The following is a 26,928-nucleotide window of genomic DNA, read 5'->3' as shown; positions in this document are numbered from 1 at the left end:
GTGCTCCACCTTCCATGTCTGAAGTCAAGAATCCCTCACATTGATACTGTTTCATAAATTAGAAAATGCTTCCACACTCATCATCTCACAAAAGCCTCTGAAGCAAGTTGGGTGGGAATTACTAGGTCTATCTTGAAGGGAAGGGGCCAGTGAAGTTAGGGGGCTTGTTAAGAGCTGGTTGAGGGCAGAACTCAGGCTATGACCCAGGTTTCTTGGTGAGTGGCTCAGCATCCTGTCTTTCCACTCCACGCCATTCCCAGGAAGGAGAGGGCTTTGGAGTCAGGACAGGTCAAATCTGTGACTTCACCACCTCCTCTCCCCTAGTACCAGCTACCAGCCTCTTCTATAATCTATCTGTGCCTGCAAATGGCCCCAGGTGCAGGGTGGGCACCCTGCAACTGTAATTAGGAAGGGATGACAGCTAAGCTGGGGCTAGCTCTGGCTCTGGAGGGAGCCAGAATTAGGTTTGTCCTTGCTGCTGCTCAGGAAGCAGGGACATAGTGGCCTTGCCAGGTATGGCATGCATTAAAAAGCATTTTCTCTCTGAAACGGAAACAAGCACTAACCTTTTCCATTGCCATTAGCATTTCCACTACAAATGTGGCACTTGAGAGGAAGAAAATGTATTTTTTTCAATTGTGAAAAGGTCAGGCATATTTATTTGACTTAATAATTTATAATTGATATTCAATGCCTTCCTTGAAAGCACATCTAAGAAATCAGTCAGCACCCACTTCCCTTTGCTGCACTAGATCCTGCCAGGCCCAGACTCACATCCCCTCCATGCAGGGCTGCAGCAGCCGCTTGGGGCAGAGGTCAGAGGACACCTCCACACAGCCGGCTCCTTGTGCTTGGTCAGGTCCTAACTCTGTCATCAGTGAAACGGCAGCCCAGCCTCCCATGTCTAATCCCAGTGCTGCCACACCTGAGTTCCCTGTGGCAGTAGCAACACCAAGGCCTCCTGAACAGAGCAATTGCAGAATCCCCCCCTCCCCACCAGTAAAGGGTTCTCTTAGTTTGGAAAACCATTTGTAGGAAAGATGGAGGTACCCAGAAAAATTTCAGTAGGCCCTAAAAACCAAGGGAGACCTTGGAGATGACTCTTGACGGGCATTAAGACCCTCCCCTCACCCTTTCAGGTCCCTAGGGAACCTAGAAGTACTGAGCTCCTGGTTTCCTAACCACAGCTCCAAAATCTAGAGAGGACCTTCTGGGACAGCAGGGAACACTGTTCTCCCTCAGAGGTGGGACAGTGAGGGAAGTCTGGGAGAGACCCTTGAATGGATCAGGGTAGGGCCAGGCTCACCTGAAGAGGAATACAAGAGCCTACCTGCTGTGGTAAGAAGATTCTTTTTATTTGAAATATAGTCTGAGCAACATGAGTGTAGCCAAGAAGAGGAGGGGCTGGCCTGCCTGGGGCAGCAGCCTCTCTAATGGCACAGGAGCAAGAGTACAAATATTCCAAAGTCTGTGGGCCCCAAACCCCGCTTGTCAGGAAAGGCAGAGCAGCGGCAGAACAAGGACGCACAGCTCCTTCTGCAGGGCCTGCCTCTCGGTGCCTGCCTGCCTTGGCAGCGTTTCCTGCTCTCCCGGGTTCCAAACAGAGGTGTGCTGCACAAGTTTCTCCCACCCACACAGACAGGATGAGCCAGTGTGACAAATCTCCGGACTATTTGGGGGGAAAGAATCAGAGAAGACAGGAAAGGGCAAGGTGACCAAGGGCCCTCTGCAAGCCAGGCTGGGCGAGCTCTCCAAGAGGGGCTGCGCTGGCACCCTCATCCCCCTTCTCAGGCTCGGATGGCAAGAAGGAGAGCTGCTGTCTATAGGCCAAGGAGGCCCCTGGCTGAAGGCAGCGAGCGGGGAACCTCTCAGAAGAGCACAGCCGCTGAGGGGTTTCGAGCCAAGTGGACAGCATCGGCGTTGGGCCACTTAAGCAGCCTGGGGTTGGAAGGACACAGACAAGATTGGGGTACCAAGAAGCAGCCAGCACAAAGCCATAAATAACAGAAGCAAATTCAGAGCTGTGAGGGTCCTGGGCGACCCCGCATCTCCTGGGGCTGGGGATTCCCAGCCCCCCGCAGCTCAGGGCAGACACTGCTCCAGGGCACAGCGGGCCACACTCTCACCGGGGCGGAGCCTTCTCCTTCCCACTGTCCACAAGGCAGGCGGAGTACACCGCGGCACCACCCCAACTGAGCACACCGCAAAGCCTCCGGTCACACCTGCGGGGACGGTGTGTGGCTGTCCTGGTCCTGAGGGGCCTGTGGTTGACTCTGAGCATCCTGGGCACCGTCTTCATCAGGATCCAGGCCCAGGGATCTCCTCGCCTCTGGGTCGCCCAACAGAGGCTCCCCGGCACATTCCTCCAGTCCGTTCTCCCTAGTCTCCATGGGCACCTCCTCCCCGGAGCCCTCCTCTGGCTCTGCCGCCTCCACCTCTTCCTCCTCCTGGTCTCTCACCTTGTGGACGATGAAGAGGTGGCGGCTGAGGGAGCTGGCAGAGGTGTAGCACAAGCCACAGAGGAGACACTGGGCTGTGGAGCTGTCCTTTTGATGCTGAGGTATGTGGCTCTGAAACTCGAGCCCCGAGTCTGTGGCAAAGCTACATTTTGCACACTGGAAAAGGGACTTGTGCCTTTTGGTGGAAGAGACAGTCGCGCCATTGCTGGTGCCTGGAGCGTCCCCCGCTCCGCTGACTGGTCTTTTCAGATGGTTCACCTGAAAGGGAAACAGTGTGAGCAGAGTCCAGGCCAAGCCTGAGCCCTAGACATGAGCCCTCAGTCATGATCAGTGCAGCCCAAGGACTCGTAGAATCACTACCGAGGCCAGGGTCACCCCAGCCCTGAATGCTGGCTTAGGTTTGGTTTGTTTCTTTGCCTTTTTATTTTATTTTTTTAATGTAACATACACCTGTGGCATAACATTCCAAAGATATGGGAAGGATATAGAAAAGATTAAGTCCCTCTTACCCCCCTCCCCAGCCCTGCTCTCCAGTGAACACCGTATTACCTGGGTTCTGTGGCTCCCTCAAGAGATATTCTATGCATATACAAAACTTAAACTATTGTCTTTTACAAAATGATAGCATTACACGCACAGTTTTCTTCACTCTGCTTTTTTCACTTAACACACTGGCACTTGTCTCCATGAGAGCATATCCAGAGGCTTTTCTCCTAAGGGCAGCACAGTAACCCAACATGGGGATGAACGGTCCCCTGGCAGACATTCAGTGGAGTTCCTTCTTTGTTACTGCACACAGTGCTGCAGTGAACATCCTTAAACACATCTCTTTATGCCCAAGGCCAAAGATATCTGACAGATAAATCTTATAAGTGGAATTGCTAGATCAAAGGGTGTATGCATTTGGTGGGGAAGAGAGGGTGTGTATTTTAATCACAGACAGATGTTGCCAAAATGTCAGTCGACACCCCACCTGCTATGTGTGAAAGGACCTTTGCAGACCAGCGCCCTTCTCTGAATAATGAAGAACACCCTGAAACTCCAGGCCGTTCTCAGAGTTTCCCAGACATGCCTGGCCCTCTGAGGGGCAGCCCCTCAACAATGGAGTGGGAAGAGCCTACAGTGAGGAGGGACACCAGGCTGCTCCAGAAACTTATTAGAAATACGAACACCCAGGAAGGGGTCACAGTGACAGGAAACAGCAGGAAAAAGAGGTTGATGGGCTGCCTCATGGCTCTTTGGCCCTGTCCTTTAAATGTGTGCAGTTCCTAGGCAGGTCACACAGAGCTAGAGGGATGCTCCATGGCCACAATGACAGATGGGCTTCCTGTAGCCTTCCCAGTGCCCCTGCAGCCCCAGGCCTCACTGAGCAAGCTGTGCCAGTGGGCAGGGGCCCCACACTCACCTGAGGGGAATGTCCACCCGAAGGTCTGACTTTGGACGTCTGGCTCAAATCAGGGTTTCTGATACCATGCATAAGGCTGATGTGGCTCTCCAGGAGGGAGGGCCGAGGAAAGCTGGGGCTGTCCTCTGTGCAATACCTGCAAAAGTACAGCCAAAGGAGGTCGTATAAGATGACAGGCCTCAGGGCCCAGCAGGGCCACGCAGGCCAGGCAGGCAGACGGAAGGGGAGAGAGTATGAGCCGGCTCTAGGGGAGAGAGTATGAGCCAGCAGGGTGGTCCTCAGGTTGGCTGGGCAGTGCTGGGTGCCCCTAGAGAAATCTAGCCGGCAAGCCAGCCAAGGTAGCAGACAACAGAAGTCAGAATATTGATACTGGCCTTAAGCTATGGTTTTACTCCCCACTCCCTGATATCACCATCCAGAGAGCCAAGTGCTGGGCTAGTGGTCAGCCTGAAAGAGTGGCCTGTCCTGTCCAGTAGCTCACACGGATGGTGTTGAGGCTTCTCGGTCAGAGGGCACAGGCTCATATCACCACCACACCTCTCAAACCTCAGGGCCCTCCACTGCTCACTGGCAGTGCAGCCCGGAGTTAGGGAGTTGGGAAGGGGAGGGCGCAAGAGCCATCCAGAAGCTCATTTCTGGCATGCTCTGTTTCCATTAGAAATTTGCTTATCTCTTGCCTGTGAGCCCTGATCTCACAGCAGAGAAAAGCCCCAGTGGTACCATGGGAAAGTCTTATTAAATTTCAGGCTTTCTGGCTCCCACCTCTAGGGACTCACCCACAAGTGTAGACTTTCTTCACTGTGTCATGGTTGTTGCGGATGTGTTTGCGGAGGCTGTTGGGGGTGTGGAAGGACTGTTCACACTGCCGACACGGATACCTCTTCAATGTCTATGGGAGATGACAGGATGCAAAGTGTCAGAACCATACGATAGTTTTGGGTGCATCTTTCTTCTTAGATGACATAGGCAGAAAGGAGGATGCCCTAAAACATTAAGATTTGCGACATCCACCCTGTCCAAAGCACCAGGAACCCTAGGGGGTTGTCCACAAAAGACGGCTCTGACCCCACAGCACAGAAGTCCAGAGAATCTGGGGCTGCACTGTGTCCAGGTGACTACACTTACCCGACCATGACTCTTTTTCATGTGGGACACGTAGCTCTCCCGATCAGGAACCCACTCCTGGCACTCCTGGCAGGTCCAGCCAGTGTTCCTCAGCCGGGGCCTGGCCTCACCCCTGCGATGGGCCTCAGGCCTGCCCCATCGGCTAGAGGGCAGGGAGCTGCCCCGAGCAGCCACACTAGTGGCTGGGGGCTCAGTGGGAACTCGAGAACCTGGGCGACTTGAGGACGTGTCCACTGAAGACTGGAGACTTGATAGCTCGTCCACATTTCGCGGAACACCGTGGGTGCTCTGGGGATGGGGAGAGCGATTACTGACTGGGCAAGGGGAAAGATGCACAAAGTCAGACCCCCGGCCTGAGGCATATGCCCTTCTCCCCAGCCTCCTTCCCCACGGCGTCCCACCTTGACATGTTGCATCAACTCTGGCTTCTGCAGGAACAAGAGCGGGCACTCAGGGCACTTGAAGACGCCCACTTGTGTCTTGCTGGCATTCTGGTAAAAATGCTGCTGAATATGCCTCTTCTTGTTGAAGACCATTTCACAGGAGCACTTATAAATGAGCCTGATGAGATAAGCCCCAAGGTGTGAGGTAACCAAGGCTCTGTTGGCAGAACCACATGGCTCCTCCATCCTATCTCTGATCACTCTGAACCAGGGTCAGGCTCAGGAAAGCACTACTCTGAGCCAAGGTGGATACTCTTCAGTGGACTCCAGGCATCTCTGCCACTAGCCCAGGCTCCCCAGCCCATCCCAATGCTCCCCATACAGCACCCAGGCTAATCAGCTACACCCCACAGGCCTGCTGGCCATGGAGCTGCACTCACTGGGAGGGTCGGTGGGGCTGAGTGGGATGCTGGGTGGCGCTGTGGTCCGCAGTGCTACTGGCAGTCTTGAAGGCCATGGGGCAGAATGCACATTTGTGGAAAACCTGGCAGTGTCGCTCTTGGATGTGGCTTTTCAGCAAGGCCAAGGTCAAGTGGACGACCCCGCAATGGATGCACCTGGATGACAGAGGTGGGGCGGGGGGTGCAGGGAGGAAGTATGCATGTCAGACCCAAAAGTAGTGTTGGAAAAGAAGAGATGGAAGACAGGAACAGAGCCATCTTCCTCTTCCTCTCAGTCTTCCATTCTCCACACCTACAACCCAAGAACCTACTTGCTGCCATGTGGCACAATGCAGTCATGGGGGTTCCCCAAGCCTAAGACCACATCTGGTAGAAAAGTGGAGCGAAAGCTTCCTCTCCTCTCACTGGTTGGAGAATATTCTGCAAACCAAAAACCTGAGCCTAGCCAAGAGAAGTTGATAGGAGTGGGAGAGGGAGGGAAATGGTTCAAAAATGACATAAACGGTATCTAGTTAAGTGTGATAAAACTGCAGGTGTCCGAGAGGAATTTCAGAAGGAGATTATAGAAAGCCTGTGCCTTCACACAAGCTGGTACTGAATAGGCAGGGACTGCCACTTAATAAAATGTACAGTTAAAAAATGCTATGCTCGTCATAAACTACAATTAAAAAAAAAAAAAAAACAGCCCTAAAAGCCCAGGAAGAAATGTCTAGAGCAGCACTGTCCAATGGAACTTGCCGTGATGATGGAAATGTTGTATACTGTACTGTCCATGTGACTATTTAAATTTAAATTAATAAAATAAAATGGCCAGTTACGCTGGCTACAGTTCAAGTGCTCAACAGCCACATGTGCCTGATACCATTCTGGAATGTGTAGCTCATAAGTATTCTAGTGTCTCCTTGGTGGGACTATGGATAACTTTTTAATTTCCTTTTTCCCTACCAATTTGTATTTTCTGAGTTTTGTTTACTGAACATATCATTTTTATAATGTATGAACTGTCTTAAATCATTTTTCCAAAATTGAGGCCATGTTGGGCTCTTCTTTCAACTTTGAAATATCTCTATAAATATTGCATTTCCTTTCTTCAGTATCAGAGAATAATGTGACCTTTTTCCAGGCCAGCCTGCATTCATCCAGGTTCCTAGACCCTCATGTGTTTAGTCTTTCCCCCTGCCTATAAACACACACAGGTCTCCCCAGGTGAGAAAACACCTTCCCTGCTCCCAGCTATTCCTCTTGAGGTAACATTTATCTTCCTTTTGTTGTAGTACTGCTTGCTCCTATAACCTTGACATCCCAGTAGGCACCAGAAGAGAGGCTATTTCTTTACTGAAAGAAAGGACATCCCTTCACTTAAGAATTCTTTGACTCCCAAATATAACCCTTCATTTCAATATATTAACCCATTTTTCACAACCCATATAAATCATCACAGAATCTTGACCAACCCTTTTTGGTTTACTGCTTTTTATGTGTGTTGGGGGTGGGGTGGTAAGAACCATCTTGTGCAAACTCAGTTAGCAATGAGAAGTCCACAGAACCAGAAAGCTGTTTGCAACTAATGCCAATGAGCATTCATTACCGAATGTGTGTACGTGTGTTAAAGTTTCTATACAAACTACTTACATTTAATTATATTTTCTTTTCTCTCCTGCTAAACAAAATAGACACCAACTTCTAGCATATGAAGTACTTCCATACCATAGGGTATTATGAGGAAAAAAAAAAAATCCACATGTTTCCGAATTCATCCAAAGTGGCCAAGTATACCTGATGTGTGGAAAGAATCTCTTAAGTGGATTTATTTGTGCAGTTTGACCAAATTCCTACAGGACCAATATAAATGCGACTGGAAATCCATTCTATTTACCCAGTAGACATTCTTGGAAGAAACCTCATGGAAAGTAAGAACACAAAGGGGTAAAAGAACACATGCCAAGTAGCCTCAGTGAAAGACTGAATCAAGCAGGGTTTACAAACTGATGAAAAAATGTCAGAAGAGAAATCCAACCCTATGACAAAATTCTTTACCAACTACTTAAGAGAAAAAGAGAAATCAAAGAACCATAAGCCGTAAAGTATATAAAGTTTTAAAAAAGATAAAGAGCAGTAAAATATTTAGCTTTGCCAATAATCACAAATTATAAGAAAATAACATATTATTAAAAACAGTCTAAATTTGCTCCCTTATGTCATCATTTGTCACTCTCCAAAGAGCAGAATATAAAATTCTAAAAATATAATATTGTAGAACTCCATAGTAGAGTACAATGAAATGGAACATAGGTACCTTCTGAAAATTTATTTTAAAATATTAATACCCACAGAATGGGAGAAAATATTTGCAAATCATATATCTAACAGAGGATTTGTATCCAGAATATATAAATAACTTTTACAACTCAACAAAAAATGACAAGTAACACAATTTTTAAATGGGTAAAAGTTCTCAACAGATATTTCTCAAAAAAAAAAAAAAAATATATATATATACACACACAAATGGCCAATAAGCACAGGAAGATATGCTTGACATTATTATCTATCGGGGAAATGCAAATCAAAACCATAATGAGATATCACTTTACACCCACTGCGATGTCTATAATCAAAAGTCAGACAAAAACAAATTTTGGCAAGGATGTAAAGAAATCAAAACTCTCACACACTACTGGTAGGAATATAAATACAGCATAGCCATTTTGGAAAACAGTTCCTCAATTTGACTCAGCTTATTTCCTCCTAAGTATATATTTAAAAGAACTGAAAACATATGTCACACAATAACTTGTACATGAATATTCATTAGCAACATTATTCATAACAGCCAAAGGGTAAAAACACCCAAACGTCAATCAACTGATGAATGGATAAACAAAATATGGTACATCCATACAACAGAATATCATTCAGCCATAAAAAGGAATGAAATACTAATACATGCTACCACATGGATGAATCTTGAAAACACTATGCTCAGATCACATAGAATATGATTCCATTTATATGATATGTTCGAAAGAGTCAAATCTATGAGATAGAAAGTAAATTGGTAGTTGCTTAGGGCTGGGTGCTGGGAGGGCTGTAAACACAGGGCTTCTTTTTGGGTGATGAAAATACTCTAAAATTGATTGTGGTAACTGACTGTACAACTCTGTGAATATAGTAAAACTCAATGGGTTTTTATGACACTTTAAATGGGTTAATAATATGGTACTTGAATTACATATGAATAAAGCTGTTATAAAAATACATGTATTATTAGTTAAAATTTTAAGTATAATGGACACTGTATTAGTGTGCATATCTTCTGAATTCAACCATTGATTATTGAAGATTTTAATGTTAACATCTTCAGTAATCCCTCTAGCTGAATCATAATACTTTTTTGTCTGAACTTTCTTACAAAAAGGCTTGATAAACTAAATTCTTTTTCAGACATTAGGTTTCTTTTTCCTCTTGCAGAAGAAAGTAAAACGTTTAATTAAAAGACACAAAATGCTATTAATTTATCTGTTATTAAAAATTTCTTGGATTTAAGATTCAAATATAAAAATTAAAGTGTTAACTACATTGCTATTGGATTTGATCTTGAAACAAGCAGCATATGCTTAAGTCAAAGTTAGAAAGGTGTTTTCAAATGTTACAAGATACTGCAAAAACACATGTTCAGGTGTTTGGTTTAAAAAGGTAGCCAGCGATGCTGCCAAACACTGCTCTTCTGCAACACTGTGGCAAGAGCTTTGTATAACCCTATCTCTGGACTGTTTTGTTTCCTACACACTTTTGCTTCTCCATTCTTCATAATGTGCAAAGAAAATAGTCTACATTTGGAAATGCTTATACCAAGATAGAAACCTGGGAGTGATCACTAACCGCCCCCACCCTCACCCCCGTATACAAGCTATCATTCAAGACGTAACGCTGCTACTTCCTAAATCTCTCTCGAATTTAATTAATTTCTCTTCTCTCCACCCCATAGCTATGCCACAGCTTAATCCCTCAGTGTCTCATCTGAACTATCACATGTGCCACTCAACCAGTGTCTAGTCTCCCTCCTCTCTAATATAATGGCAGCTTCCCAGGATGATCTTTCTAAAACACAGATCTAGCTGGATCACTCTCCTGCTGCAAATCTTTCTGTAGCTCCCCACTGTCCACTGGACAAAGTCCAAATGTCTGCCAAGAAATACAAGATCCTGCGTGGCCTGGCCTCTACCAACTCCCTTAGTCTCATTTCTCACCCTCCCCGCCACCCCACCCCCCACCCCCCTGCCCCATTCATCCTGACCTACATCTATGGAAGTGCTTATCATTCTGGCAATCCCTTTGTGTGTGCTGGTATCCCTGGCCTATAGCCTTGCCAGGTATACTCTCCCCCTTTCTTCTACTAAAAATCTCCTAATATCTCCTCTGTGAAGCTTTCCTGACCATTCCTCATCTAAGGGACTTACCACTCTGAATCATAATTACTTGTGTGCATATGTTTTTAACTTATCAGACCGAATCCCCCTTGAAGGCAGGAGCTGGTTCTTAATCATCTTTGTATCCTGAGTGTCTGGCACAATGCTAAAGACAATAGTAAGTACTCAAAAAAAGTTTACTAAATGAACTAAATCAATATTTTTTTTAAATACCAAAAAGAAGAAAACTTGAGTAAATTTGCGCAAAATTAATCTTCGGAAGTGAAAGTGATCAAGTAAAACATCAGAAGATGCAGAAACTCCCAAGCAAGTAAACCAGGGAAGACCGCCTGATTGGGTCCACGTGAAACTGCAGACCAATGGGTTTTGGAGGGAGTGTTTGCCCTCATTTTGATCTTTTTCCTGAAAATGACTTCTTACTTATATTTGTTTGACACAGTGGAGAAGATTCAGTTTAAAATAGAGTTTTCTTGGTTTTATTATGAAGCTGATCATTTTTTCCGTTCTCAGGTTTTACTTCCTTCTCACAAACTGACAAAAGCTAATCAACACAAAGACACTAGAGTCCTTTGAATTGGGCATCTTGCAGCTCCACTTGTTAATAAAAATTGAGAACACTTGGAAGTACTGAAATTTGCAAATTTATTATTGAAACAGTACTTTAAAATTAGTATGCCAAACATAATAACCTTGTGAGCAAATTTATATACTTTAAAAAAAGACAGTGAATGTCATGTATATACTAATCTCCCCCAAACTTTCCCCTTTAAAGCTATTTTTTTTAATGTTTAATTGTTTAACTCCTTATTCTTCTTCCCCTTACTCTTGTTCCCTACAAAGTAAAAAATGTCTGAACACATATCAATCAACATTCTTGTCTTATTAGGCTGGAGCCCAGACCGCTTAAGACCAAAACTCAGTTTTATAAATGAGTTCTGGCCCAGAAAAAGCAGCAGCCACTAGGCAAGCTCAGGACAGCCAGTCAGGCAGCACCCACCTGTAGCCCACTTTGCGGGCATAGTGCAGGCAATTCTCCTTTACGTGGGTCTGGAAGTAGGCAGAGCGACAGAGGGCTCCACACTCCGGACAACAGTAGGGGGACTTGTGGGCGTGGATCCGCTGGTGGGCACAGAAACTGCACTGGTTGGGCAGCAGCATCTGGCACACTTGGCAAGTCTAGGAAAGAACACCAAGAAAGCAGTTCACGCAGGAGCTGCAGGCCTGCAGCTCTGCAGCTGGAGCCATCTGGCTTTCCTAGGACATAGGTCAGAACAACCTCCTCCCCCAACCATCCTCTCTTCCAACTCTCCTGTGATACTTGGGACACCCCCAGGCCTCAGTAAGTGTTGACACTGACACCCAAGCTAGCCTTGCTTCTCACTTTATTAATCAGAGACAGATCTGACTGTTTTCCCAAAGATTAGCCCTGCACCTAGGACTGTGAGTGCTTCTTTCCTCTGGCTTAGCAGAGGAGCAAGCTTTCCTTTCCAGAGGCCCAAGGCACTTACTGAATCCTAAGGCTTCACTACACTGCCAGACTCACCAGGGCCTCTCCCCTAGCCCAGCAGAGTCCTACTCAATACCTTTAGTCAGATGGCTCAGGGACTTCCAAAGCAGACGGGAGCCTACCCTGGTTAATACTCCGAAGCTCCAAGGCAGCCTGACTGAGTTTCCATACCCTCAGCCCTGTTTGCCCATTCTGGGGGACGCCCAGATCCACAAGTGAACACACACACCCACAGAAAAGGGTAGAAGAGGCAGCAGCTCCTTTGTTCTCAGCCCCAGAAGAGAAGCAGAGGATAACAAGTCCTACAGGCTGACTCGCCGAAGCGCTCTAACGGCGGGAGTCCAGACGGCCCAGAGGGGGAGGCCAGAGACTGAGCTGGTGTATGCGCCTGGGGAGGCCCTTCTTAGTAAAAAGGGACAACTGGACTACTCACTGAGAGGCCAGTGACCTGGGGTCAGAGGAGTGCTCAGAGGGATAAGGTGTTAGGAAGGACAGGAAAAGACCTCTGCTTTAATCAGCAATATCCAGAATGTGGGGCCTCTACAGGACAAACAATCCAGTTTTTTTCAACAAAAAACTTACAAGGGGAAAAAAAAAAAGATAAAGAGGGAAGAGGAATTCACAGATTAAAGACATTTAAAAGAAATTTTCAATAATTGCAATGTATAGCCCTTATTTATATCCTGATTCAAGCAAGCCAAGTGTAAAAAGAAATGAGACAATCAGGTATTTGAACACTAACTTAATGATGACAAGATTGAAACAGCTGACACTTGATATTAAGACTTGACGAGGAGTTATTATTCATTTTGAGATGAAATGATATTATGTCTGTGTTTTTGGAGGAAAAAAGTTCATCTTTCAGATAAGCATACTGAAATATAACAGACACTATAGTGCTGGGATTTGTTTAAAAATAATCTACTAAGGGACAGATGGGTAAGAAAATAGACGAAACAAGATGGGCCACTGAGTTGGTAACTGTTAAAAGAGAGTTCAATATACTGTTCTTTTCACTTTTATATATCTTTGGGACATTCCATAATAAAAAGTTTTGTTGTTGTGGCTTTTAGTCTTGCTGTAGGTGCAGAACAGTAGATAAGTACACCACCTTTTTGTAATAAAGGAGGGAATAATCACACACACACACACACACACACACACACACACACTTGCTTACACTTGCCAAAAAGGAGCAATGGAGAAATAAACCAAAGTAAATAAAAATGGTTACCTATGGGGGAGGAGGAGGGTGAAAAGGTGAACAGGGTGAAAAGGACAGGGATGGAAGCAAGACTTTTCTAAATGTACCTTGTTATATAATTTTAACTTTGGAATCACGTAAGTGTTTTACATAATTTAAAATATGTATATAAAATTAAGCTAAATAAACAAAAGCATTCCCTGAAAATGAAAAAAACAGAAACAACCTATGTATCAAGTTGGTGACATAACTATATGGAGAAAAAATGATTCCCAGTGACTTTTAAAACACAGTATTTTGACTTATACATCCTTAATATGATATATTCTAAGGACAAGAAGAACAGCAAGTAAACCCTCAACTTTATGAAGTTGTCCTAATGTTTCAAGTAATATTGGTTTTGATATTTTGAAATGTGTGTCTATGGGGGGGGTGTGTGTGTGTGTGTGCGTAGTAGGAAAATCTTAGGAATCAAGATTTTCAGCACAAAATCAGTCACATTAAAACTATAATCTTGTATTTGAACACCACTATAAACACATGATCTTCCATTCCTCTTGTTAAAAATTTGTATTTCTTAGCTCTGGTGACTGAAAAGGCCTAGAAACAGATATATCCAGTAGAATAAGTATGTCTGGTGCCAGAATGTTCTCTCTAAATATCATTCCTCACAAGAAATGTACCCAGGATATCTTGTTGGGGCTCAAAGTAATTTCTCAAGGCTTAATAAGTTCATGTCAAAAAGACATAGGAGCCAGCTTGAGGGGGCTCCCACTGACCAAAGATGGGATAATTTGAGCATCAAAAAGAATGACTGAATACATAAACATACTGAATATATAGAAACCAATTATAACACCAACACTAAAAATAACAGAGGAAGTCCCCTCATACCCATTAGGGATGGCTACAGAAAATAACAAATGTTGGTGAGAAGGTAGAGAAATTGGAACCCCTGTGAACTATTGATGGGAATGTAAAATAGAATAGCTGGTGTGGAAAACAGTATGGGGGTTCCTCAAAAAATTAAAAATAGAATTACTGTATGATCCAGCAATTCTACTTCTAGGTACATACCCAAAAGAATTGATATTGTACAACATGGGGAATATAGCCAATATTTTACAATACATATAAATGGAGTTTAACCGTTAAAAATTGTGAATCACTATATTGTGCACCTGTAACTAATATTACATAATATTGTACAGCAACCATATTTAATAAAATAAAATATTTGATCACACAAAGAATTGAAAGCAGGGTCTTGAAAAGATATTTGTACACCATGTTCATAGCAGCATTACTCATAATACAACTGGAAGCAACCCAAGTGTCCATCAATGAATGAATGGATAAACAAAATGTAGTGTATACAATAATAGAATATTATTCAGCCTTAAAAAGAAAAGAAATTCTGTCAAAGGCTGAGATATACATGAACCTTGAGAACATTATACTAAATGAAATGAGCCAGTCAAGAAGAGAAAACTACTGTATCATTCCATTTATGTGAGGTACCTAGAATAGTTAAATTCATAGAAACAGAAACTAGAGTGGTGGTTGCCAGGGAAAGGGGGAGGGAAGAATAGGGAGTTATTATTTAATGGGTTTAGAGTTTCAGTTTTGCAAGATGAAAAGAGTTCTGGAAATTGATTGCACAACAATATGAATGTACTTAATGCTATTAAACTGTACACTTAAAAAATGGTTAAGATGGTAAACTTTATGTTATGAGTATTTTACCACAGTTTTAAAAAATAATAGAGGAGGTATGCTCAAAACACTATTTAAGATTGTTAGGGCATTGGCTCTTTTGCCTTCCGAGATGGCTTGCACTCTATCTCTGGAGTGTGTATCTACTTTTACTTTAAACTAAACACACACTTCTCGGTCTCTCCCTCTTGCCTTTCTGAGATGGCCCGCATTCTCCCTATGGAATGTGTATCCTCTAAGCCGTTCTCCCTTCTGAGTGAGATAGACCGCACTCTGTCTATGGAGTGTGTATCTCTCTAAATACACTTGCTTTCACTTTACAGAAAAGAAAAAAAAAAAAGATTGTTAGGGCATTAACTTACTACTCTGAAAACTGTAAACTAAGGGAAACAAATTTATCCCATTTTCCAACATTAAACTGTATTTCAGGGTAACCTAATAGCCCCCATGGAAAAGGGAAAGATATTTTATACAGAATTCCAGCTAATAAGTGAGAAAGATATAATAAAATTTAAAACACCCTCCTGCAACTCCTAATAAAATTACAAGCAGCAATTACTAGTGGATACTAAAATCATCAGGTAAAAGCTAGGAAACTTTATAAGGAAGGGATCAGAACATCACCAATATAAACTCACTGATCAAGTTTAGCATCATTAAAACCGAGACAATCAAGCACTTTGTGCCTCCCTGAAGTCATGAATTATGAAGAACACAGTATTCCCATTCATCAAGATTGAATCTGAATCTAATCAAGTCTTTATTGCTAATTTCTAGTCTTCAGACAAAATATGGGGTATAGAAGAGCAAACTGATTACAGGAGGAAGCAATCAGTCAAACCCAAAATTATCCTGAGATTCTCCGGAAGCAGTCAAATCCAGAATTGTCTTGAAAAATTCTAAGGACATATGACCTAGTTTCTTCAACAAATCAGTGACGTGGGGGAAAAGGATCGGTGAAGTAGGAAGAGGTACAATTCTAGACTGAGAAATTTAAAAGCTATAACAAGCAAACACAACATGTGATCCATGTTTGGATCCGGATTCAAAACAAGCTCAACTATAAAGAGACAATTTTGACATGAAGGGAAATTTTGAATATGGACTTAAATTAGATAATATTAAGGAATTGTTATTAATTTTGTTAGGTGTAATAATGACGTTACAGTTAAATAAAAGCTTAAGAACAAGAAGAAATAGTCTCTGTCTGCTGACATCTGCCCAAGAAAGTGGCTTGGAATGCGAGGGGAAGGACCCCTCCAGCCACTGCAGAGGGAGGCATATCCTGTTCAGACTCCCAGGAAGAAGTCAAAGGCCCTGATGTGCCATCCTGCAGTCCCTCCCCTAGGGTGGAGCCCAATCTCACCCCATCTGTCCACTGCCTGCCCTAAGAGGGCTTGAAGCCTGGGTACCATCTCGGGAAATCCAAAGCCAACAGCCATCAAGGCTAGATTTTGATCCCAGAAGTCAAGCCTTATCCTTTCCCTGAGACTCTGAGGCCAAATTTATTGGCAGATTTTTGAGGGAATTGAGCTGGACTGAGAGGACCCTGACAGCCTTCCTGGGTACTCCCTCTCTTTCTCTCTGGAGGGTCCTCTTGTCCAGCTCCCACTAGAGGAGAATGAAACTGAGAATATGCAGGATAAGAAGGTGCTGGTCTGGGATCCTACACCTAGACCTCAGCCTGCTCGGTTTTTAAAAAAGAGGGTGAAGAACAGAGTGGTGCAGGTACCACACCTCCACTGGCAGTGGTTCTGATCACATGACCCAGAAGAAGTGATCCTGCCCAAGGCAACGATGCTGGTACAGCAAGAATACCTGAAGCCCCTGAGGAAAGGGCCTGGGGGCCACACTGTACCTGACTCATCAGAAAGAAAATGCAAACCAAACAGAGAAGGTGAAAATGAGAGGCAACAGCGACTTACAGCACCATGCTGGCCCTTTCTGGGGGCTGCCCACCAAATTCCACCTTCTGTCTCTACCCTAACACTCCAAACAACTTCCTGGTCCTCAAACTACCTTGCACTTTCCCATAACTTTGCTCCCTATACCTGGAACAACCCTTATCCCTCGACCTTGCAGTTTCAACTCAAATGTCACGTCCACACAGCACCTTCCCTATGCCTGGAACCACGATGAATTAGTCCCTCTGAAGAATTCTACACAACCTTGTTTACAAGGCTGTTTTAGCCCCAGTCTTAGCCTGCCACACACTGTAGCTGCCCGGGTGGGAAGCCCTGCCCACACCAAACCATCATGAGCTCCTGGAAGAATGGTGCGACTCCCTCCTAGGGCATCCCTGCACTTGACACAGCCTCCATGCCCACACTGGGCACTCGGAACATGTGTGCAGAGCTCATCAAGACACCAACAGGTAAGCGGGCCGCTGTGAACTGAAGTTAAAAGAGCTGTTTTGCTTTCCTTCCAGGCCTCTGTGGCCCTAGCTTAGGGAGGCTCAGTGAGGGGGGTGGGCTTGGCTAAGTCGTGAAGAGAGCCACCTGGAGAAGGAGGCAAAGAGCCTTCTGGAGGCCTGCTTCTTCAATCACTGACACAGAGGGTGCCAAAGGGTATATGCCCTCACACACACACACACACACCCTCAACAAGCATAACCAAGAATCTGAACAAGACATAAGCGCAGTTGTTTTCTGAAGAGGCCCCAAAGCCTTTGCCTCGGGGCTGACACGTCCTTGTAGTCTCCTTCCTTCCACATCAGCCCTGCCGCCCGCCCTGTTACAGTTCCCCTGCAAAAACAGCTGTGTCCACTCTGGAGCACAACAACTTGGTAAAGACAGGGTTCTTAGAAGCAGAGGCTGAAACGCAGGGCAGCGATGCACCTACCTCTGCCCCCAAGTCCTCTGGGCACATGCATGGACTGTGCTGACAGCTGCCAAGGACCAGGGGATGTCCAGCAGAGACCTAGCCCAGGCCCGACAATGGGTCCTGACAGCCCACTGGAGTGGGCGCAGAGTGTCCATATACACTCGTTAGATCTTCAGGGTCTCCCCTCAGTTGTGGGCAGGATGCTTTCATCAACACCAAACACTATACATCCAGGCGGGTCGCTAACCATCAAGCCAGATTCCTCTTCTAAGACTCTTAAGATGCCACCACTGCCCCCATATCAATGAGCTCTTCTCTCCATGCCCAGTCATGGAACCTGTGTGAACCAGGGGCCTGACACCTATCACAGGGAGGGTCTGCTTACCAGCCCCTCGGTTTCCTCCGTCATCCTCTGGAAATGTGCAGCCATAGCCATGTAGTCACGCATCTGCTTGTGACATTCGAGACACTTGACACTGTGCCGGATGAGCCTCACAGGGTCTGGGTAGAGTGGCAAAGCTGGAAGGGGAGGGCTGGCACTGCTCAAAGCAAGGCCATGTTTGGGGGAGGAGGGTGGGGCCGGGGCTGCTGGTGCCGGGGAGTTCACAGGGGCCGACACAAACATTTGGTCCGCAGAGATGGGCTTCACGAGCAGCTGGGAGCACTGCATGACGAGCCCCTTGCTCTTGTGGTCACGGGCGTGCCGGAGCAGGCTGCACTTGTTGAAGAAGAGCAGCGTCTGGGAGCACAGTGTGCACAGCACCTCGATGTGGACGCTCCGCCGGCCGTAGTGCTGGCTGAGGCTCTTCTCTAAGGCAAATGCATCCCCGCACTCCAGGCAACAGTACCCACTGGCCGGCACGTGGATCCTGCTGTCAGCAGGCGGGCTGAGATTTGGCGCGTAGAGGGGCACGGGGTTGGAGCTGTGGAGGACCTTGTTGAAGACCTCCACAACCAGGGGGGCGGCCTTTTTCACCTGGTGGACCAGGGGCACCGACATCTGTGTGAGCTGTGGCTGGCTCCGCCGCTGCGCTGAGGACTTGGCCGTCACTGAGGCGGCGACGCTGTGGGGGACCAGATTCAGGTTGGCCAGGTGCACAGCTTTGGGCAGGAGGTTGGCAGGGGCCAGAGTGGATGTCTGCAGTGCTGTGCTCTGCTGCTGCTTCTTGCCCATCTGTGAGCCTGAGGCAGCCCCCTTTGGGCCACGGGACCCAGAGCTGCAGCAGGAAGACGAAGATTCACTGGCTTTCGTCACGCTCTCATCCCCTTTTCTGTCACCCTGGGGGCTCCCTGAATTTGCGCCCACCTCAGGAAAGTGCTCCGCCACAGGCACGGCAGTGACCTCGTCCTCTGGCACCTCGCTTGGAGCCTCAGTGATGGTACTTCCTAGAGGTGACCCGACAGGGGACTTACAGGGATCGTCAGGGTCTGGCAGGATCCTTGTGACAGTCCGTTTGATTTCCCCTGATGATGTCTTAATGGTTTTGATTCTGACTTTGGGTATTGCTGGTGGGGAGCTGGCAGCCACAGAAGGGGAGCCTTTGCTGCTACTGTCACTGCAGATGCTCCGAGGGCTGTCTGATGGCTTGATACTTTTTCTAGTGGCCTCCAGAGGGCTCCGGGGACTCTTTGGTGACTTGGGCATTTTGGGGCTGCCTTTGGAGCCCTCTTTAGTGGGCCCTGAGGGATCCTTTGTGTGGCTGGGCTGATCCTCCTTTGTGACACTGGCTACTCGTTTGGCCTGCAGGGCCACCAAGGCTGCAACACAAGAGGACAGCTTGGAATGAGCTGGCTTCAGACGCTGCCTCGGGGGGACTGACGAGCAGGTACCGAGCTCCGCGGCAAGCCCCTTAGGCTCTCCGATACTGTTGCCGGGGTGGCTGTTGAACTCCAAAGCGTCCCCAAAGAATCGACTGGCATCCAGCTCCTTGTGAGGTTCCACTGCCTTCTGCCCACCTCGCTCGTGCTCCTGCTGACTCCCCAAGGGCAGGGGCTCCGGCTTGGGTTCTTTCTTACAAAAGTGATCAAACATATGCAGCTCTGGGACTGGAAACTTAGTCAGAGCCTCCAGGACAGGGCCCCCCACAGGCCCACACCCAGGAGGGGGTGAGAAATAACTGTCAGAGTGCTTGGGCTTTATCCCGAACCCATTATCTTTGATGGTATCCTCGGGTTCTGGGCTGGAGATTGGGCTGAACTGGTTAAAAGTTGGTAACGGCTCTGACTTGGAAGGTTCCAGCTTGCCAGGGAAACTCCTGGTACTATCTCCATTCATGAAAGTGGAATCAAACTTCCCACAGTTGTGGCCCAGGTTGTGGGGATCTGGAGGCAGGTCCGAGCCCCGGAATCCATTGTGTAGCAGGCTGGGAGCAATGTGATCCTTCTCCGCTTCAAATGACTCCTGGCGGCTGGTGTTCTTGACAATGACACTCACGGCCGGCACATCTGAGGCTGATCCTGAGTGAGACAAGGACACACTCTCATCCATACACATGCCTGGAGGTTTGAGGGGACTCTCATTCTCCTCACTGGGGGTCTGGATGGCCTCCTTGGCATCAAGGCTGGTGGGGTCTGGGATATCAAAGGCAGCCAGAAGGTCATCAAAATCTGGAGTTTTCATATCCCCCATGGCTGGACGCTGGCAAGGGCTATAACGGAAACAGAGAACAGAATCAGTGATCACCAGAACCCCACTGGGCTCCATCCAGCAACATCTTCCATCGCATACCCATCACGCTCACACACACGCAGCCAGCACGCCCATGCACAAACCCCTGCATAAACCCCTGCACTATGGCAAGTCACACACCTGAGTTTTACCCCAACAGGTTTCCAAAATGCTGGGGACATTGGGGGAGGAGTGGAAAGAAAAGTTAATATGTAGTGACAAGCCTGTCTGGCAGGCCCTAAACACCAATACCTGGAAATTTCTGGTTGGTTGCACAGCCAAAAAGAGGGTACACTCATACCACACCCTCATACTCCCTCAATTTCTCAGGGAATATCACTGCTCATGATTATAAGCACCAGCAAAAAACCAACCACTCAGCCCTTCAAAAAGAAGAAGAAGAAGAAGAAAAAAAAGCATGGCTCAGCACCTTCTTTCTTTAGAAAACTTCTGATTCATATGAGTCTTGGCTATAACTTCTGATAATTTACCGTTAGTAAGTAATCCTTAACTTTGTATAACTTGGCTTTTTGCCACATGAATTCACTCAGATCCAAAATGATTTACTACTGCCAGAATTTAAGCTGTCTCATAAGCAAACTCTAGCAAATTATATCAGCCCCTAGGTATTTTTTTTCTCTAATCAGTATCTGCTTGATTCCTTAATTTTCACCCCAAATCTGTTATTGGTTGGTGAATGGACCACTAAACCTGAGGGACAGGGTGACTCTCAAAGAAGCACACAGTTATCAATCTGGCTAGACAACAGTTCTAGAGAAGCCCTAAATTTTATTTTAACTTAATACACAAAGAAAAGAATATCCACCCATTTCCTTCATGATCTGGAGAAGTAGAGCTACAAAACTACTGCAGCAATGGAAATCCAAGGCCCTAGGAAAGAGGTCTTCCAGTAGGAAATTACTAACCTTAGGAAAGAGGCCTTCCATTAGGAAATTACTAAAACACTCACACTTAGATGAAACATGATGCTGGCTGGCTCAAACCTGCAGGAAAGAGGAAGAAAAATCCCACTATCTCCCTTGTTCTGCCCATATCCTGCATCACTTCAGCATCCCAGAGCCTTCCTTACTCCCATATTTCCTACGTGTTCATACTGAAACCTTTACGGATATAGACTGATACAACTCTTATAGAAAGCAGTACAGTAGCTGCACAGAACCAGAAAAGGAGCAAATCCTTGGGTCCAGGAATCCCACTGCCAGAAATTTATCCTAAGAACAAAATTTCCCAAAAGCTATATGCAAGTGTACAGCACTGGGGAACGGTGCACGGGGTAGCTCAGTGGTAGAGCACATGACTAGCATGCATGAAGTCCTGGGTTCAATCTCCATATCTCCATTAAAAAAAAAATCTATACAACCTTGACTTTTTTTTTTGAAGTGTACAGCATTATTAAAACAACACAAAAAGGACAGACACACACACAGAGAGAATCTAAATGTCTTAGAACAGGGAATGGTTAAATAATTAATAGACTATTATGTAGTTATTAAAAATACCAATTATGAAATCTACATTGCAACATGGAAAATTACTTACAGTGTTAAGTTTAAAAAAAATACAAAAATGTTGTCAGGCTGTAGCAATGTAAAACTAAGTATACATTTGAGCCAAGATTAAAAGAGAAAATTAATTATGCAGAGTGGTAGAATTACTGGCGGATTATTTTTTCATAACTTTTTTTTTGTGCTGATAGATTATTTTTATAAGTTTAAAAAGGGAAAATAAAGAAAAAAAAAAAACCACTTAGAACCACAGGGGAGCATTTGGCATGGCAGAAGTATATCTGTTACCACCCCATGGGATCAACACAGGCTTGTAGGTTTGGTTTCTTGTCCCACCCCACCAAGCCCCAGTAAAACACATCTATCTGCCTGCTTAAGAGTTCCCACAGAAAATGAAATAGACTCTCCATTGGTAAGAATCTAATTATGGTAGAGATAACAATGAAGTGAAATACTAATTATCTTTTTTCTTTTTTTTTCTTTACTTTTTTTTCTTTTTAATAGGGGGAGGTAATTAGGTTTATTTTTTACTTATTTATTTAATGGAGGCATTGGGAATTGAACCCAGCACCTCATGCATGTTAGGCATGTACTCTACCTACTGAGTTATACCCTCCCCCCTGAAATACCAGTTATCTTAACTAAATATGGGCTGGCAGACTATCTCACTGAAATGAGATATAAAGTTACTGGACAACAAATGATTGTCTTGTAGAATAGGAAGTGTTGGAGGGGAATATATTGGAAATAAGTGGAAGAAATCAGCCTCGCAATACCGGAAGAACTGCTATGCGGGATGATCGCAACTGTAAGGGAACACCTGTGTGATATTTGCTTCATAAGCTTCTCTCCCCCACCGCCTTTTCTTTATTATTATTATTTTTTACTGTCTAGGAAAAAAAGATTGAGGGAGAAGGGTGGATAGCTAGGTTGTCTTAAGGAGCTGGGAAAAGCAGGTGGGGGAGGAGGAGGAGTAGTTGGGGGTGTGCACAAGGATTAGCGAGGAGGCAACTATTGTCTAACTCAAAGTCACAGGGACTTGAAGCAAGATGTCACATCTGAAGAAAGTAATGTTTTCCACACAGAGAAATCTCAGGGACTGACTGAGAATGGTCAGAGGAAAAGGTATCTTTTACTAGGAAAACCAGAGCTAATAAATGGTATGGCAACTCAACATCAGCAGCAGGAAAAACTTTTATAACCTTTGAATTTTAAATACCAAAGTTGACACTTTTAAAAGCCAAAGATCAAGCCTTGTTTTCTGGTTAGCCTTAGTAAGGAAAACTAAAACAGCAGCAATCGATACCTGTGAATAAAGGACTCACAGGGAACCTAAGTGTTTGTATTTCTTTAAACTTTGCTCTAAAGTATCACACTGTTTATAAGAAGAAAACAGAAATTAATCAAAATGTAACCTGTTAAAAAAGCAAAAGAGAAACTGTAAAGAAAAAGACTATGAATAAAAAGTTCTATTCATCAAAAACTTGCCAGCACATAGTTAAAAGACAAACAACCAAAAGGAATATTTGCAACTTACGATAGTTACTATCATTAATATCTTTATTAATATATAAAAGGTCCTTTAAAACTAGTTAGTAAAAGATAAGCAACATATTAGAAAAATGAGAAAAAGTGATGAGCAGGCAATTAAAAAAAGAACAACCACAAACAGACAATTAATACATAACAAAAGTTGCAACCTCACAAGAAATTAGAGAAATACAAATTAAAATGAGAAACATCTTTGACTTATTAAACTGACCAAGATTTTCAAAAAATAATAATCCCCAGTGCTGGCACAGATGTGGCAAACTGAGCATTTTGAAAGTATCAGAAATTAACATAAGGTGTTTAAAGAGGAATTTAGCTATGTGTACATAAGGCCCAATAATTCCACTTTCAGATATTTATCCTAAGGAAATAGAGATGTATGTGATAAAGATAATCATTATAGAATTATTTATAACACAATTATTTTATAATAAAAAATGAGACACAACCTGAAGTTCCAACAGTAGGAAACTAGTTCTATAAATTATGGTATATTTACACAATTAAATTCTAGGCAGCATTACAGTTCAATATTTAAGGCTATGAGAAATGCTCTTAATATAAAATGAAGGGAAAAGGATACTGAAATGTATACATAGTACCATCTCCATGTAAAACAAAAAATGTTAAATATAGTTTTCATGAGAAAGGCTGGAGGAATACTGTAAAATGTCAAAAGTATCTCAACAGATGATGAGATTTTTTTTTGTTTATCTGCATTTTCAAATTATTCAAACTACTTCTTTCAAATTGTACTGTTTATGTAATTTTATTAAATTATATTTTTAACATTCAAAAAGAAGAAAAAATTAGGCAGGCCAGAAAATTTGAGAAGTTTCTTACAGAGGAACCTAAAAATCATTACTATACAACTCTTAAAGCACGTCTGGCATGACTCAGCAAGGGACTGCCTGCTAGACGATCAGTGAAGCACCTTAACTAAAATTAAAGGTGTAGTCAAAATAATAAGCTTCAGCATACGCCAGTGTCTGCAACTGTTGCAGGCAGCCAAAGTTGAAAACAGCAAACCACAGACAGCTGCCTGTCTTGCCTGGGGGCAGTACCCAGGACCCAGAGCCTGGCGATGGCCCCTGCCCCATGTCCAGGAACATCATGGCCCACCCTCCGGAGCACTCAGCAGGGCTCACCCTGAAGCACCTAATCAAGCAGATCCAGGCATGGTGAGCTTACCAAGTGGTCTGGAGTGGCCTAGTCAACAGGGAAGGCAGGCTCACCAGTTCTCTGGGGACTAAGCTGAGAGCAAATTTCACTCAAAGGTGGAACCATGCCACAATATGTGCAACCCCCCTTGTGGGTAAAGAACAACTCCAGGACTGACAGATTGACACTATGTGCTCTCTCAGGATAAGTTTCTATTCAGGGAATATCTGGAAACTTAAAAAAAAAAAAAAAGTAAATATAAATTCCCATTATTTTTATTATAGGGTCTACTAGTTGCCCAGGAAATTTTACCAAACACTTAAGAAAGAGAATCAACTGGGTGAGAGGGAGGGAACACTGTAATTGTGAAAGGGCTTCATCAGGCCTAATTAACCTATTAGAATTCTTTGAGGGGATACAAACAATATGATTATGGCAGAACAGTAGACAGAATTTCTATAGACTTTAAATGTCAAAATTCCACCAGAAAACAACAAACTGAATTCCATGTTGTTGCTGTGAGGGTGAGTGCATGTGTCCTTATGTGACTGTCCTTTATGGGGAACTATGAACAGTGACATTTTTTAACCCACTGAACAGTTCTGGGCTGGAGCTTAATGTTTTCATAAACTGTCTAGAATGGTAATTCCCCACCCATAGGGGTCCCAATTTCATAACCACAAATGTGTTTCCAATGAGCAGCCATTAAAAACATCACTACTGAATGAGAGTCCCTGAAAAACTTAATTTGAAAAGGAGGTCTTATACTCAAAATGCTTTGGGAACCAATAATCTAGCAGAAAAACATTAGGCTGTAGGATTCATGAGGAAAGAAGCTTATCTGTCTCATTCATCACTGCATTCTCCATTAGGTACTCAATAAATATTTGTTGAAGCAATAAAATAAAACCTTCAAGACTGCAAATGGCCTTAAAGCTGTTCCAGAAATCAAAACGTGAAATTAAAAGACAAGTTCTCACGAGGCCATATGAATAGGAGAAATTATGGCAACGGTGCATCAGTGAAGGCAAATGTGAAGGAACATTTAGGGAAAAGCAATTTCAATTATACATTTAGAATAATGGATTCTAAGCTAAACTGTTCAATAAAGAGGTATCAGCTTAGACTGTTCCCTTAAGACACCACATTGCATGTTTCATTACAAAAGGCTCAGAAAATACTGAGCATTTTCAGAAAGGATATTGGAAACAAAATAAAACTTGTGATCCTGCCCTTATTCAAAACCACTTGGCAGGGAGGGTGTAGCTCAGTGGTAGAGTGCATGCTTAGTATACATAAGGTCCTGGGTTCAATCCCCAGTACCTCCATAAATAAACAAACAAACAAATAAACAAACCTAATTATCTCCCCCCTCAGAAAAAAAGCTGCTTAAAAAAAAACCCACCACTCAGTGTCCAGAGTGAGATGTGCTACACAGTTTTGGTTCACCACACCTTAATAAACACATACCAGCGTTGGAAGAGGTCCTGAGAAATGAGACTGAGTAGATGGGAGAGCTTTCTAATGAGAACTCTATTTTATCCTGAAGAGATACAGATTTAGGGGAAAAGGGTAGGGGGTATAAATGAAGTAAAGATTTGTTCATCAAACCTCAAAACACTAGAGAGGAGAGGGCAGTATTTTTAAAGTTTGAAATAAAAGTTTTAGACCAAAAAAAAAAAAAATTACTTTATCCATTGGTCAGAAAATATACTGAAATTGTTACCACTTAAATGTAAAAATATAGTAACGTCCATGCTTATTGAAATCTAGAAAAAAATGTTAAAGGCTAAGGAACTAAGAACAAGGTATTGTCACTAAACCCATGAGTTTTCTTTCTCTCAGCATTGAAGCCTCTGAATTTCAAATGACGTTAAACTTGGTTATCTGCGTTTCTTATCAATATGAAGTTCAGTGAGACAGATTAATAAAAGTTCCCTAACAGGACACCAAGGAGGCAAAGGCACTCTAAATTCAAGAAAAATCTGATCTCTATTCAGTATATTCTGTTTAATGAGACATGGAAGCAAATAGTATGTCACGGATTTAGATAGTGAAAATAAAAGACTGCATGCCTTAAGGAACACTGTGCTGTAAGACAACAAAATTAAGTTTCCTTGAATTTGCCATTGCTTGTTGGATGAGGACTAGAAAGAAAGGATGTATACATGTATGTTTTACAACATGTAAGTGAGCTCTTTACCCTGCTCCCCTACATGATTGAATATGGCTTGGATATTGACATAATTTGTGTTCAATTATTGTTATAACAGTTAAGAGTTTAAAAATGGATAAATAAAAGTTATCCTCAGCTTTCTATTTTAGAAGCAGCATTCCCGGGGACAACAGAGCAAAAAATAACTCAGGCTGTATGAAACAGAGAGAGAGAAAGAGAAAGGGAGAGAGAGAGATCACTTGGGAGACACTAAGAAAGTACCTGAGCTGGTTCCTAGGTGGGAGAATTTCTGTACCAGGAATGGAAGAGGGCAAGGGGGAAGGAAGCACCAGA

The 26,928-nt window shown here is 44.1% G+C and overlaps 1 protein-coding gene across 9 annotated transcripts in view; it reads right to left on the bottom strand.

Annotated features, from left to right (window-relative positions):
* Positions 1–1,334: 1,334 nt before the first annotated feature.
* Positions 1,335–26,928, bottom strand: part of ZNF592 (zinc finger protein 592) — a 45,892-nt gene continuing 20,298 nt past the window's right edge. For 8 of the 9 annotated variants that reach the window (XM_074354025.1, XM_074354030.1, XM_074354029.1 and 5 more), the window contains 8 exons: positions 17,899–20,161; positions 11,261–11,439; positions 5,813–5,989; positions 5,391–5,550; positions 4,990–5,277; positions 4,641–4,753; positions 3,865–4,000; positions 1,335–2,717 (listed from right to left, as the gene is read on the bottom strand). In XM_074354025.1, the coding sequence (XP_074210126.1) occupies positions 2,217–2,717; positions 3,865–4,000; positions 4,641–4,753; positions 4,990–5,277; positions 5,391–5,550; positions 5,813–5,989; positions 11,261–11,439; positions 17,899–20,142 (3,798 nt within the window). In that variant the 5' untranslated portion in view covers positions 20,143–20,161 and the 3' untranslated portion in view covers positions 1,335–2,216. Of the gene's footprint in view, positions 2,718–3,864; positions 4,001–4,640; positions 4,754–4,989; positions 5,278–5,390; positions 5,551–5,812; positions 5,990–11,260; positions 11,440–17,898; positions 20,162–21,107; positions 21,186–26,928 lie in introns of all 9 variants that reach the window. The other variant, XM_074354028.1, reaches the window with a different exon arrangement.

Source organism: Camelus bactrianus, chromosome 27 (genome assembly GCF_048773025.1).
Source record: "Camelus bactrianus isolate YW-2024 breed Bactrian camel chromosome 27, ASM4877302v1, whole genome shotgun sequence".
NCBI lineage: Eukaryota > Metazoa > Chordata > Mammalia > Artiodactyla > Camelidae > Camelus > Camelus bactrianus.
Note: the sequence above shows the minus strand (reverse complement) of the source record. Positions and strands in the feature narration are given on the sequence as shown.